The sequence below is a fragment of the Corylus avellana genome, chromosome ca4, assembly GCF_901000735.1.
Source record: "Corylus avellana chromosome ca4, CavTom2PMs-1.0".
NCBI classification, from domain to species: Eukaryota; Viridiplantae; Streptophyta; class Magnoliopsida; order Fagales; family Betulaceae; genus Corylus; species Corylus avellana.
In genome coordinates this window covers 25548349-25564497 of record NC_081544.1, presented here as the reverse complement: position 1 = coordinate 25564497, position 16149 = coordinate 25548349, and the positions used below count along the sequence as shown (strand labels likewise).

The 16149-nt window shown below is 35.1% G+C and overlaps 2 protein-coding genes across 2 annotated transcripts; one reads left to right on the top strand and one right to left on the bottom strand.

Annotated features, from left to right (window-relative positions):
- The first annotated feature begins 4715 nt into the window (after nucleotides 1-4715).
- On the top strand, nucleotides 4716-5841 carry LOC132179565 (uncharacterized). The gene has a single exon (XM_059592306.1). The coding sequence runs from the start codon at nucleotides 5002-5004 to the stop codon at nucleotides 5560-5562; it is 561 nt and encodes a 186-aa protein (XP_059448289.1). The 5' UTR covers nucleotides 4716-5001; the 3' UTR covers nucleotides 5563-5841.
- Nucleotides 5842-6145: 304 nt separating this feature from the next.
- Nucleotides 6146-13217, bottom strand: LOC132179145 (pre-mRNA-splicing factor SLU7-like). Its single transcript, XM_059591794.1, has 10 exons — nucleotides 13034-13217; nucleotides 11017-11180; nucleotides 10797-10909; nucleotides 8889-9302; nucleotides 8612-8747; nucleotides 8223-8522; nucleotides 7211-7427; nucleotides 6727-6830; nucleotides 6464-6535; nucleotides 6146-6359 (listed from the first exon to the last, which is right to left on the bottom strand). Exons 1-10 carry the CDS (start codon nucleotides 13047-13049, stop codon nucleotides 6282-6284), a joined length of 1614 nt encoding a protein of 537 aa, XP_059447777.1. The 5' UTR covers nucleotides 13050-13217; the 3' UTR covers nucleotides 6146-6281.
- Nucleotides 13218-16149: the final 2932 nt, after the last annotated feature.

The window sequence follows — 16149 nt, the reverse complement described above, 5'->3', positions numbered from 1 at the left end:
CTTTATTAAAAAAAAAAAAAAAAAAGAGCAAAAGTCAATTTTTGCTGCTGGCACTGTAGCTGGAACAGTGCCGTTCCAGCTACAGTGCCAGCCCGGCCTGTTCGCAAACATAGCCATAGGGGGCGACCCAGGGCGGGCGCCCCTGGTAAAAAAAAATTTAAAAAAATTTCTTAAGTATTTTTAAGTCAAAATTTTGAGGTCGCCCTGGTAAAAAAATAAAATTCAATTTCTACTCTCAACGATTCAGGCAATACGCTAAACAAAAGAAAAATAAATAAATAATAAATAAATAATTTTACCCTAAGTTTCTAACCCAACAGTCAGACAGTCACCAAGGAGAAGAGAAAAACCTTCAACGATGTCCAATGATTGATTCTGTGAGTAATCTCAGCTTCTCTCTTTCGTTCTCTACTCTTGCTTTTTTTCCCCCCTCTTTTTCTCACTTTTCTCTCACCGTTTCCTTCCCCTTTTTCTCAAAACCTGTCTCTCAGTCTCTAATACCCACTTTTCTTTCCTTTCTTTTTTCCTAAGTTGACTGGGTAGATTATAGAAGAAAGAGAGAAGATGAATAGAGGATTCGAGAGGTGAAGTGTTAAGCGTGAGTTGAAAACCAAGCATGTAGTTCAGGGCCACGTGTGAGACAAAAAATGGCTTGGAAAAGTAGTGGAATGCATCTGGCATCCATTCTAAGAGAAACTGTCTAATTTTATAAATAGAAAGTTAGAAAATAGAGAGTTTGGTTAGCTGATTATAATTGGGCTAAGAGGCATGAGCTGTTAGAAAATTGGTTAACCCATTTGCTTTATAAAATCTGCAGAAAATTCACCCACTAAAAATTTCTAACAATCAAAATCACTCATCCACCTTCCATTGCCAAAAAATCAAAACCCCAATATTGTTAATCAATTACACAGAACCACCGAGCTCCAAAAATCAAACCCACCCAATGAAATTTCTCTAATCCACTCAATGTTTAGTTTATGCTGTTAGGAAAAAAATCAAATACAAAGTACATGTAATTTCAGAGAATTTTTTTTTTTTTTTTAAAAAAAATTTAACCATATCTTATGCAACTATTTTACTAGTAACGGTAAAGTGAATGTCTTCACGCAAAAGCTAATGATTATTTTTATTTATTTCCTCATTAAAAAAAAAAAAAGACTTATTAATACCGCCCCTACAAGAATTGAATCCTAACTTTGCTACCGATGCCGCTTGTTTTAGAATTTCTTTTGATATTGGTTTTGTATTGAGTTTTAGAAGAGATAAGAGCACCGCCGGCAAACCTTTTGTTTTGTGGTGCGGCCCGAATAGCTTGGGGTGAAAAAAAATAAAGAGACCAATTGTGTTCTTATCCCATAATAGATAGTGAGATTTGGGTTTATTAAGGTTTTGGATTTTTAGTGATTATTATTATTATTATTTTTGAATTTCATATTTGGTAATGAATTTTTTTGTGATTGTCTTCGGTGGAACGTACCTTGTAAAAGGCAAACAATGGAAGTGACTCTAATACCATATTAAATATATTGTTGAATATATTGGAGCCGAAGCATGAGAGAGAGAGAGCGAAAGGAAGCAATGGATTACATTGTATTGATAATGATTGATTGATGTGATTACAGAGGCCTCTATAAATAGAGAAGCTATGAGTAATAAGCAAGAAACCCTAAGTAAGAAATAAACCCTAAAAAAGACAATAATATAAAATATTCTAACAAGATCGAATCTTGATTTCTCATTAAACTCTTGTACTTATATATATATATATATATATATATATATATATGTGTGTGTGTGTGTGTGTGTGTGTGTGTGTTTTGAAACAATATGAGTCTAAGCTTAAATTCTCATGATGAGATGTAGGGTCTGTTTGAGTGTGTGTTTGATGAGCTTAAAAGTGCGTTTAACACTAAAAAAATTCGTTTGAAGTAAAAATATATGTTCGGTAAAAAATACTGAAAGCGCTTTTAATAGTTCAAAAAAACTTAAAAATGACAAAAAATACATTTTTGATAAAAGCTTAAAAATAAAACTTTTACCAAAAAAATAATTTTTGACTTCTCAATCTTTCAAATACAATTTCAAACACGCTCTTGCAGTGGTTAATCTGCGTGACCCGCTAGTCGTTATATAATGGTCGTCCTGATCACTACACTTTGAAAATTGCTCCAACGAGGGATGACTCCTGCGAAACGTGTGCATAGTGCATGGGTTCTAGATGAGGGTTGGGGTTGGGGTTGGGGTCGGGGTCGAGTGAGCACAATTCCCTCGCCCCAACAACCGAACAAAGGAGTGGGCCGAGTGGCCCCACGGCCCACGATAGAACAAAAGGGATGCATGGTTACAACTTACGCTGTTTATAATTATAGCACACACCCAAACCTCAACTTGGCTCTCGTGGGGGTGAAGGGATAGTTTCCTAATTTCGTCTCTCAAATCAGGTTTTTTTTTTTGAAAAGATATAAAAAAGCCCCTTAAAGCTATAATTTAAGTTCTGAGCATATAACTACATTCCAATGGCTGATTAGTTAATCTAATTACCCTTGGTGGATATTTTTTCTGCATCCTTCGTCATGCTTCATTATCTCCTTGTAACTGCCTCTTGGGGAGGTAGTATGTAATAACCATTGGTTACTGGTCGGTAGTCGGTTATTCGGACATCTTTAAAAAATTAGATATTTTTGGTCTATTTTGAGTATTCGGCCTACTTTTTGGGCTTAATTTAACATTTTGTTTGGTCATTTTTTAAAAACAATTAGAACATTTTTGGCCCAATAAGCTAGACTTTATTGTGGTTGTTAAAAAAAAAAAAAAAACCCTAAAGTGATTGTTTAACATTTTTAAAAAATAGATATATTAATATATATTATATATATACAACCGGTTATGGGTTATAACCAGGTATATATAAATGTAAAAACCGGTAACCAGACCGATAGGACCGGTTACCGGTTATTTCCAACTGCTTTTAAAAGGGGTTGGCCAGTTAGCTGGTAACCGGTCGGTGATAACCAGCCGGATTTACGCCCATACTTTTCACTACTCTTGTTAAAGTACCGTATATTTCAAAAGCTTAAATTAATAATAAAAAATTATTAATTTGATCATCTTCCTCACGAAGCAGAGCTATAGGCCACTAGTTTTGCAAATTGCAGCAAGTGCCAGGAATGCAGTTATGCAGTTTCTTTTTCTTTTTTCTTTTTTCTTTTTTCTTTTTTTCAACGCGCAATAATAGCAAAGTGTTATTGATAATAATCTTTGGCAAGTGGGACGTTAAAGTGGCTGGATGTGTTGGGTGTCCCAAGTGGAATGACACCATATCAGAAGTTCAGAACGCCCCTCATGGCCTCAGTACCCCTGGCCCTGGGTTAAAGGGACCTCCAGGCTCCAGTGTCGGTTGCCAAGATTTTAGCATTAGGGGATGTTTTGCCAATCCAGGTAGACTTCTTGACCTATATATATATATATATTGGCCATAAGGAAAGCTTTATTTTTGTTCATATAAAATAAGATTTTGCAGGTATGTGACATGCAGGCAAAGAAAGAAAAATGTACGGCCTTGTTAATTTCACGTGTAAAAGGTCTCATAATTGGGTCCTTATAGCCAGCTAGAAAAAGAGATGAACATTGCTGTTTCACGAGGGGAAAGAAAAAGTGACATATAATCTTTACAAGTTGGAAAGGCAAATTATATGTGTGTCGCCGACCATACATTATTGTGGAGTTGGAAGGGGCAAATACAAAAGAAATATGGGTCAGGGGCACCACCTCAGGTCCTCAACCTAGTTGGAGCGTGGAAGCTGTCTTGTACATTGAAGAAAAGCTACATAAAGTTTTGTTTTGATGGCAACCCTTTATAATCCCATTTCTTTTTTCTTTTTCTTTTTTTATATGTTAAAGGTGAGAGGAAAGGGTACGGTATGCTTTAACTTCCATTGAAGACAGCTAGCATCTGTGTTTAGAGTCTTAACCTCAAAGATCTTTTCGGAAAATCTCCAGTTTTGTGAAGATAATGAGCGCTTAAAAAAAAGTCCATCACTTCTTTTTCTTCTTAGTCCAGAGTAGATTAAATTAATTGATTTTGGATGGAGGGTTTGAGGAAAAAGATGAAGAGGGAGATTAATAATTACTGCAAATATAAAACAAAGAAATTTGATATCACGTAATTGGCTTATCAATTAGATGTTTACGTACGTGACATATCACTTGATCAACTCGACAAAATATATACTTCAAAAAAAAAAAAAAAAAAACTCGACAAAATATATCAATTTAATTCAAATTATAAAAGGATTAAAAATTTAATCCATTTAGTGTGAGAATATCTGGTAATAATTAAAGTGCGGTTTACATGCCAGATACAGTTTAATTAGACACAAATTAAGGTGTTGGGTTATTTGTTTTAAATAAGAAATTATTAGTGAAATCGATGATAACTAGAATTGATTTCTTATTCCTTGATATGGGAGTAATAATTAAGATAAAAATTATAATTATCAACTATTCATGCATGATCACAGCCTATCACAGCAAGGTTTGTTGACGAAAGCCACATTCATTCTATTTCTACCACACCACTAATAAAGTGATCGCTTTCGTCACTCAATAAACTTAGGACCCAAGTTTGCTCTCCAAGCGGACCAAGCCCTGCCGAAAGTAAAGTCTGCTTGATCACTAAGAAATCATTATTTCATTTCTTGGCAGACAACTATTCCAACGCCACTATTGTTTTCTTTTTCTTTCCATTGCCCACCATTGTCCTTAACGAAGAAATTACCTGTTTTTCCTCTCTCAATTCTACTCCAGAGAATGGCATTCTGGTCAATTTGTGAAAACCAAACAGAAATGAAAGAAAATCCTTCGAGGGAAGCAAGCTAGTCCCATAAGAACCAACCAAAGTTGAAAAATATTTCATTATAATTAACATCCCACCCTGGCCTTTCTCCAGCTTATTCAAAGAAGACAGTCATTTTTCAAACAACAACAACAAACCTATCAATGTCTCGCTCGAGCTTGGCAAAGAAGCTTTGCCACGCTAAGAAGGCGTGGAAGTGCTTCACCATCACACTCCAATCCAAGCTCCACAAGCTCAGGACCTCCAAAGCCATAAAAGCCGCCACCCGCCGCCTCCTCGCCATCCGCTCCTTCCGCTTCATTTTCCCGTTCAAACGACACAATCTCATCAACAAACCCTCCTCTTCCTACTACCAATATGGCCAACAATACTACCACCAGCTGGCTCATAAGAACTTTGCTGCCATACACATAGACGAGCTCTATGATCAGGATCCCGTCGCAGGGCACTCCAAGAGCACTTTGCATGCACGTGCAGGAACAAGCAAAGGCAAAGAAGTGGTTGACGACAAAAGTTCGCCGAGAAAGAGCGAAAGCATATACGGGATTGAGGATGCATGGAAGCAGGTTGTTGCTTCGTCGCCGCATCTTCGAGGAGTGGATGATAGAGCGGAGGAGTTCATCTCCAAGTTTCATCAAGATATGAAGCTCCAGAAGGAAAGGTCGCTTCTCGAGTTCCAGGAGATGTTGGCCCGAAGTGCGTAAATTTGATCCATATTTTCTTCTACTTTTCCATTACAAGATTGTGAGAGTTATATATAGTTTTTCATGGGGCTTGAAGGTTTGAGATTTTTTCCTCCATATTTTTTCTTTTTTTCTTTTTCGTTTCCCCTTGGGGGTGGTTTTACAATTTGGGTACGTATATGAAAATGTATAGGAACTTTAGACTTCTTGTGTATTCTCTCATCGATTATTCTTTTTTCATAGGGCTCTTTTTGGTGATTCAAGATATATAGATACATATATATATAACGAACGAGTGCTTTGTTGGGTTCTGAAAAATAAATAAAGGTTGTTTGTATTGTGATGCAAATATATATATGGTGATTGTTTTAGTGTACTCTATATTTGGGTCGGATGCTACTCTGCCTTGTCCAATCATAAATGAAAAACAATAAATAAGAAATACAGAACTATTATTCGCTAATATAGATAGATGGCTTTGTTTGTTAATGCCTTTTCATTTTCATTTTTTTTTTCAAAACAAAAACATTAATAAACAATCTAAAAACACAAAACACTCAAAACTATCATCACCTTTTATGAAATAACTAATATTTTTGTACAATATCAATAATTCCAAATAAAAGAGAACTTTATACATATATGCACATCATACAGTAATCACGTCTAATAGTTCGCTGAGAAGTGCTCTGACTTCTGAGTTCACAGAATCCAGCTTAAAAGGCAATATAGGGACAGGATTAGTGCAAAAAATCCTTCATGGGATCATCACCATGTATCTTTTTCTTCCGATATGCCTCCATCTCCTCAGCAGTAACCTACAATAGGCATCCCATGATGTAAAAACATAATAGAATATTAACCACAGCTAAGATTTCATTACAATGGCTTAACCACAGTTGAACCATAATAATGATCATACCTCATCGTCATTCCATCTAACATTATATTTACGCTTTCTTTCATCCTTCTCTTCCTTCTTCCTTTCATCCTCCTGGCCAAACACGACATGCGTAAGCAATGACAATTTTTTTTTTTTTTAGAAAAAAAAAAAAAAAAACAGAAAAATCAATACAAACAACCATATTTCAGGTAGAAATTAGGTGAACTACACTTCGTACGATATATAATATCAAGTAAAACTAGAAGTGGATGTCCAAAGAGTTAGAAGATCCTCAAATTCACCTTTTTAAGGGCCTCAGCAAGTCGTTTTTGATCGAGGACCAAGCCATCAGGTACATCAGTTCCCCAAGTGGCAAGCCTTTTCTCCTCTGCTGGCGCAGGTGTCTCTGTAATGAAGTTGAAGATCCAATCAGAATAGGAATGCAAGTATCCATATCAAAATGAAAGGGTCGTTGCAAAACTCTTAAACATAACATAAACGAAAATCACTAAAACACAGATACATAAAAAGAACTAAACATGCTGAAAAGTGATATGAACTTTGAAATTCAATGAGACACCAGTACAGCCATATGGACTCTCAGTGAAATAAAGGAAGTTTCTGAAATCAAACATAAGACAAATAATGTTGACTTCAAGAAAATAAAGGAAATGGCCAAAATCAAACACTAAACACAAAGTAAACTTCGTTAAGGTAGAAATGGCATCTTGGAAGAAGGGAATAGGCAGTATTCAGAAATTTTTTTTAACAATTAAGAGTCCTAACCTTCGGCTGCTGGTTTGCGATCAATGTTAGCCTTCATTAGGTCTGTTACAGCTTCAGCAGCCTCAATTCCAGGCACACCAGTGCAATAACTGTTCCGTATTGTTTGCTTACAGCACTTGTACCCCCATTGGTGATCCTTCCACCATGAACCCCAAACACTTGTGTGGTTATTAATGTACACATCCTCCTCATACTTACTTTTAGGAAGAGATGCTTCCTTCAAAAAAGAACCAGGAAAAAAAAAAGGTTAAAATCCTCCTTTCACATGCATCTAACAAAATAATTAGAAAAAGAAAACCATCGAAGAAATGTTTCATTATTTTGTAAATTCACGGTTCAAATGAGCTACAACTCCAAATGCCGGATCAAAGTTGATCACCATACATAAAGTGCAGTCTAATGCACAGGAGAAGAAGGCAGCGATGAATCTATGGAATATCCATTAAGGCAATACTAATGATAAATTTTATATATGAGCTGCAGAGCTTAATGAAGGTTATGACTATTGATTTTTCCTTCAAAGGCAGGTAATACTCCACAATCATTATCAGAAAAACAATTCATGCACCATTTCCCACTCATTAATGTGTAAACAATGAGAATAATTAAAACACAGTCTAGTTTCCTCGACCTCATCATCTCGACTCCTTACAGACAAATCTATACCATGTTTCATAAAATTTCATGGCCAGCATCCCCCACAACAATTCCTTATTCCTTTTTCCCTCCAAACAGTGAACTCAAAAAAGTTATTGACAAGTCCCAAAACTAAATTACAAATGACTACACAAGGATGAAAAATGATAAAATAGTGAAAATAAATCATGCTACGCGAAAATAATTAATGATTGTAGTAATGCTATATGGTTGAAAATTTCCACAAGCCAATCTCAGAAGGATGGACTAAAGCTTTATTGAATGAAATTATAAAATAAGAATTAATACTAAAGTCACGCTGTGGCCAAAACCCAGAACAAGATGGAATTTAACAATGAGCTTAACTGATACATACCAGGCCTTTTATAACTCTGCCAGCACGATCATATTCAACTTGTGTCTCAGTCTGTCCCAAAAGAAGCTCCTTTGGGAGTTCTTCTTCAGTTGCAGCATTCCCATACTTCTCCATAATGGCTTCTTTCATTTGTGACTTCAATTTCTCCTTAATGATCAAATAATTTTTATAAAGCAATTCAGCTTGGGATGGAGCTGCCTGCATGTGGATATCTTGGCCTTTTTCAAATGCTTCCCTGGCATGAATATTGAGTTGCTTGAACTCCGAAGCTTGCCCACTCACTCTATATTGGTTATCTCCCTGTGACAACAACATGTCAAAATCATGTACACGCAAGTGAAAAAAGAAAAAAAATTTAACACAATATCTCCATTATCCAGGGCACTCACTACATAGAACTTCTCATTCGGGTCAGCATCAGGAAGTGGATCTTCTCGCATGGACCGAGTTTTGGGATCATAGTACGCAGAATTGACATCAAGATTCAGAAGATATTTAGCTGTGTCCTCCCGAATACGCAAATTTCTGAAACAAAAGGAGTTAGAATAAAAAGAATGATGCACAATGATTACATCATCTTGCATAGGAAGGCTATAGACAAATGAACAAAATAGGCTTCTGATTAAATATCAAAGAAATATACAATGCAGCAAACAGTACACACACCTAACAGTTCCTGTGCTTCCACCACCTGTAGTACGAACACGCTTCTCAACCTTTGCAAAGTCCATCTGTTTGCTTTCATCAACCTTGGCCTCATCAACCTTCAGAGCATCTTCATCATCATCTCCATCACTATCATTACCTTCCCCATTCTGCTTATTGTTTTTCTCCTCTAATTTTTTCAGCTGCTGTTCTTTCAGGTACTTCCTACGAGCCTCGTCCCTTGCCTCATATCTCTCAATTATGCGAGAATAGGTTGCTGCATCATAACCATTCCATCGATCTCGTTTGCCATCATAATCCAGTTCAATCGTCTCTATCTTTTCATCAGGTGCAATGTGCATGTTAGTCCATTTTGCTCCTTTCATACGTGGCCTCTCCACACATGCCTTCACATTATGTGTCATTGCCCCACAGCTGTAACAAGACGATATAAACACAAGTCAATCATTCGTCACAGCTTTGCTCACATTATATGCTATAGAATATGGGTGAAACAGCATAATGCAAAAATTTTCTTTTCATATATCACAAATTCAGGATCATAAACCACAAATAACTCTAAACTTTGTCCCAATAATGTGACCACAGAAATACAAACAAAACTACAAAAGTTTAACATCTCACGTCCAGATGTGATTCCATAACTCATGCCTGCATTAGCATTAGCACATAGGGAGAGCCACCTTGGCTTTTCAAGTTTATCAAAGAGACTGACAAAAAAAAAAAAAATAAAGCGGAATAAAACTGCCCTAAAAGCGGAATAAAACTGCCCTATGAGTTCCAAAATTTGCGAGAGACCTTATTTTGTTTGATATGGGACTAAAGAAGATGTTACTAAAGCCATAATTCAGCCAATCAAAAGGGAGATAAGTCCTCCTATTGTTGAAGTCCAGTTGTCAAATGACTCAGATTCATAATAAAGTAGATAAAATTAATTAGATATCCTCAGAAGATGAATTTGTGACTTGTAGTTTTATACATTTGACTCTTGTACTCACCTAAAGGAACACAGGGCAAGAGAGGAAGTTGTAACACCCAAGTCCCATATTGGGAAGATGAGGAATAGGTCATCTAGAGTGAATGGTTTATAAAGATAATAATGAGTGCTAAGTCCCAAATTGCCTAATTATTAGGTGAAATTAACCTTTATAAGGAATTCTAGGTAAGCTTCAAATTAACTAATCATTTTGGAGTGATAGCGCAAATGTGACTAGCGCTTTTCCCTGAGTCGTTACAGGCGTACATGGCCAAGGAGTACAAACTAGAGTGAACAACTCAATTATCATATCGGGTTCAAAAGATAAAATGAAGGAGAAAAAGAAAAGCATCAGAATAACAAAATGATAATGGGTCAATTCTGTTCTAGTAACTACTGGATAGTAAGGCCCAAGAACAGTAAGTGGTCTGGCAAAACCTAAACAAATACTCATGAGAGGGGGAAAAAGGATTTTCTCCATGGTTAGTACTCAAAAATAATGCCCAAATTCCATGCCCATTGAAAATGTCAAGAGCTGGAGACCTCTACTTTTACAAGGACAAGGATCCTCTCCATTTGAAGTGAAATAGAAAGGATTCATTTCATGGTTAATATTAGGCTTCACAAATCTAATGGTGCATATATTGTCACATCATAAATAGTTGTCACAACATTTAAAATTTTTAAATGATGTAATACCATGTTCACCATTAGATGCAACGAAACAAAATCTTGATCATAAAATAAATATCTTGATCCACTTTTACAATCAATTATCATGAATATAATGTCAATGAACTTCTCATGCACTATACTGGAAGCATTTTTCAATATATCAGCCATGCATGTAAACATCCTTAGTGCAGCCAACATGAAGTTGGTAAAGAGTGCAAGCAAAAGGTCCACCTACAGGCAAAGCAAGGTCCACTTACTTTTCACATGCTCCCTTCCTGTACTTATTTGCCTGAAATATTTTTGCACCTCTGTCGTACCAGGATTTTGTATAATTTGGATCTGACTTCCATTTCCTTTGATGTTTTAAGCTCTAAACCAAAAACAGAGAAAATCCTTCATCAGCATATGGAGCGAGGACATTACACTACACGAGAGAAAGAGAAAGTAAGAAACAAAAAAAAATTCCATGAAGCTTACTGGTCTCTCAGCGTTAAGATACCAAGGTGCAGATGACATATACTGAGGAATGTGAGGGTTTATCTCTTTCCCATCTTCGTCGACCTCAGCTGGTGCAAGCCCAGCTTTACGGGCCTCATCCAATTCAATCTGCTTCCTATGGTCCTCTCTAGATTTGAAAGCCACTGCAAAAGCCATGGAGTAAATAAATTAAAGAGACCTAGAAATTCGTAATAGTAAGGGCCATCAAAAGTCAATATTACTAGGGTGGCCACTGCAATTTAGCATATATATTTCGAAATTTGACATTAAGACCCTGCAATAGCTAGTATATAGCGTCCAGCAAGTTGAAAAATTGTCACTTTGTGGTAATTAAAATTTAATTGCTAGCTTCAACATCAACATTTCAAATAAAATCACCTTTTCTACATTTTATCATCATCTTTCATAACAACAGTGCGCTGTGAATGAAATCATAGGGACAGTTCGAATACTAACTCTTGACCAAATTGGCTATAACTGTCCTTAAGAATGAAGATAGATAAATACCAACCATTTGTATTTAAAAGTCGATATCAAAAGATAGAAAATGAATTAAAGGGAAAATGGACTTTCTTAAACTAGAGAAGTAATCACATGGGTGAAGTGTGCTTAAGAAGTGCTTAAAGCAATACTACACTTAATCATAGCAAAGACAAATGATCGGCTTAAGCTAGTCAGTGAAAAGTAACTAGGATAAAGTCATAACACAGAGAGAGCAAAAGGGAGGCCAGCTAACTTCTATTTGCTCACAAATTCGTCTGTGGCAATATCAACGACCAAACCAGCATATTAAGCAGCTCAGCAAACGACAGAATTTTTGAAAACATTTCAAATCAACCGTCCAAGCTTTTAATCATGTACAGATGATACTTCGCAAATCAAAATTTGGAACCCACAACACATACCATCACAGTGAACAAATTAAACATGCTGAAATCTACAATAGAAGCTAGTAGCACATGTTTTTTTTTTTTTTTGTCGTAAATAATTGGCCCCAAGAAAAGGAGAATTGGAAATTCGAACTAGTCAACTCTACTTCATGAGGTGTGGTCTTAGCCAATTGGCTGCCTTTGGAGTTCAGCTACCAGCACACAACTCAACTTGGGCAAACCACACATTCTTTCTTTACTAGGCTTAATGAAAGAGGTTCAAGACTTTATTAAAAAACTGATTCTTTAGCTATAAAACCCATATAAGAGTATTCACAATGGAGGAGCCATATTTTTATGTAAAATAGCTTCTCAAAACTCACTTTTATTTAATTTAGTTAAGCCATTTTTAAATGTCTCTACATCCGATTAGCTATATTTCTATTTATTCTATTAAAATATTATTAAAAGTAAGAAAAATTTTGGAAAAAAAAAAGAATACGTGAAAGGAAAAATGGAAAAAAATTTAAGAAAAAGAGAACATGAAAAAAAAAAAAAAAAAAAGGAAAAGATTTGAGAAAAAGAAAAACAATGAAAAATAAAATAGTTCCCTTAAAAAGTACTGTTACATTTAACTTTTTTTTTACCTCTTCCAATTAAATATCTATTTTACATTTTCTTTGGGCTAATCCAATATAAGGATTTTTTAAACATTTGAAGATTACATCCCCATCTTAATCTTTCTTCACCATCTACAACCTATCCTAACACTCCAAAATTCTTTCAGTCCACAACCATAAAAGTTCCCACCACCCCCAACTCCTTAATCTTTGTTTCTTAAGAAAGAAGACATATTACATTCATTCTTAATTACCTAACACTACAGTTAAATCCACATTCCCTAGTTCTTCAACACCTAAAATCCTAAATATATATTAAAAAAACCAAAAACAATACTGCAATATAATCAATTAGAAACACAATTGCCCAAAAATTCTTTCCAATAAACGAGTCCATTGTAGAATTAGAAATTCACTCTTGCGCGAAATCTTTATCACCCTAGAGACACACAAAGGGTTGAAACAATTGCGAAGATTCCAGAAATTTCTGGCTAACAGTTACGTTACCTGATGCAGTTGCCATGTTGAACGTAGGACGAGAAGCCCAAAGTATCAGATTGTTATTATTAGTACTCGAAGAGTTTTGGTATCAGTTCGAAAGTCGATCGGAATGTCTGTTGGTTCCGAGGCGAGTGTTGCAGAACCTGCGGGAACGAAGGGGCAGAGAATTCCAGACTCTTTGTTTTCTTTGTAGCGGGGCGTGGTTGGATGTTATATATAAAATGTATACACCGACGTACAATGGTTTCGAACTTTCGAGATGTAATTGGGTGAAGTGGGATCAGATGCGGTATCGTCCATGATAAGAGATCGTTGTGCACTCATGGATTGCGGTTTTGGCGCGCCAAATTCGATTGGGCCTTTCTTTCACAAAGTACTTGTGGTGGCGGTATGTAAGGGTTACTACGTCGAATAAAATCGCCCTAACAAAATAGTAAATCTTTTAAGATTAAGAGCCTGTTTAGAAATAGAATTTTTAAGTCAAAAAGTGTTTTTGAGAAAAATATCATTTTTAGTGTATTTTGACAATTTTTAGGTTTTTTAAACTTTTAAAAGCGCTTTTAATTTTTTTACCAAATGAATATTTTTTTGTTCAAACAGACTTTTTGAGTATTAAAAACACTTTTAGATCTCTCAAACACAATATCAAATAAACACTAAAAAACATGTGAATATGTGAAATAGAGACGAAGAAAGATATATATATATATATATATATATATATATATACTTCCAAATAGAGAACAGAAAAAGTAATTCTAATGAACATCTTTTTTTTTTTTTTTTTCCGTGAAGAAAAATGATAAAACGACACCCATCAATTTTGATATGGTTTCAATCGTTTTTACTTTTTAGAATCGATAAAGAGGTATTTTACTGATTCAAATCATTCAAATGGATCCACATAATGTGAAGATGGATAGTTTCCTAATTTTGCTTAAATTAAAAAAGTAAAAATATCTTTATTTAAAGAGAAATGATCCATGATGAAATAATAAAGATATATAAATAAAAAGGAGCGGTTGAAATTCATTATTTGTTTTATAATTTATTAAGTGCTGTGACCAATTGATCGCAAGTTACCCCTTTTTTCTGGTTAAGTATCACAAGTCACCCCCTGTCTTTATAGCAAAGTTTATCGAATTATAATAATTAGTATAATATAATAAATTAAAGAAAAGTTAAAAATTCTCCCCACCATAAAACTAAGGTCAATATCTCTACGAGCATGTTGATTAATGAATCCAATCCCTCGTGTTGCCTATTTGACTTCTTGGTGTAACAATGCCAGCAACGTCACGTTAACTTTAAAATTAACAGCAGTTGAACTTGATGCTTTGAAAAAGTGGCCCACTCCCTATGAGGCTATGACGCTTGTGGACAGCTTTAAGCACAAATCATAGCGCATCTACACGGAATATTCCTCCTGCACATCACGCTTCACGCACGTCTTACCCGTTCCCTCTTTTAAAAAAGGAACCATAGGACGAAATCATCCCTGTCGTCCTTTTGACTCTAAACGCCGTCGTTCTTGCACATAATTTCCTGGCTAATATAAATACCTGAGCCTCACCTTCGCCGCTTGCAGTTTCTAGTACTGAATCACTGATTTACTTTCCTATCGTTTCTCAGTCCCCTTGATCTTGATCAAATGGCGAAAGAACCAGTTCGCATTCTCGTTACTGGAGCTGCAGGTGCGGTTCGAATCCATGAACAGTATCATATTGAATCAGATCCATCACTCTCGTTTTCCTTACTGATTCTTCTTCGATTCGATCTGTGATTTATACAGCCAGTTTTTTATTTTATTTTATTTTATTTTATTTTCTGTATTGTTTTTAGTCTGTTTAGAGGGTGGTTTAGATCTGTTACATAATGATCTACGATAGGTTCTATGTGTGGAAGAGAATCGTTGATTTTTAATTTTTAATTTTTAATTTTAGTTTTGGTTATGATTGAATAGAAATTAAACAGATCCGATGCTTGTGATTGATTTTCTTTTACGGCGCTTTTTTTTTTTATTTGCTGATTGTGCTAGACAGAGTTAGTAGAGGTTCGAATTTGGTTTAAATATTGTTGGTTCAGTTGCATTCGTTTGTGATCTGAATTCTGAGATCTATGTTTTAGTTTAATATTTGAAAAAATCAAAGATGAAAGGGTTCTTAAGGTTGTGTTACTATGTTTGTGTGCAAACTTAATATGTTACTCCATGCTCCATTGGATCATGGATGAGTATGTTATGATGATAGTTTTTGTTGATGCATGTTATCTTTCTTTCAAATATTGAAATGATTGTTATGGTTGGCCACTAAACAAATCCATTTAATAATCAATAATTAATAATTAAATAAAACAGTGAGATGAGTCAACTCTCCGATGTTAACTCTCACATAGAACGTGTGCATTTAATCGGATTAGGAACTCCATGGTAGAGTTCTTAAAATCTTAATAAATATTTTTAAATAAGCAGTGATCTTCTCCATTGACAAGCAATGTGATATCTGGATTGTGATGGATGTGTAAAGTCCCCCATTAGTTGGATGGATTGTAAAGGGGTTGCACGGGTACTACTTCTCACATTGGTTGTGTATTAGTTAGTTCTAGGATTTGTAAGTGATTCGGGGAAACTCTATTAGTCATCATGATTAGTCCTTTTGGGGTATAATGGATATGTGGTTACTACTTTTTCTTAGTTATATGCAACTTAATGAGATGCAATGAATTAAGGAAATCTAAGGACAACATACAAAGGGAGACATTGAGGTGTTATCAAGCCCCCATTTAATATTTACGTAAAGAAAATAATTAAAATATGAAATGGTTTGTCTATGTTGCAGTTGCAATGCCATAACATTTTGTACTGGTCCTACAATGTTGACAAAACGTAAAGATTTCATATGTACACACATGAACACAAGCATGTCTATATATATATATATATATATATATATATAACATTTCAATGATTCTTTTAGTATGTGTTTTATATTGTTAGCGGGCTTGGTATAATTGTGGGAAGTTGGTTTTATTTTACCCCTTATTTCATTCTATATCATAAAAGATGTAGCCTTAGCACATTCCTCTAATATTTTTAACTTTTTAGTCATCTTCCATGCAATGTT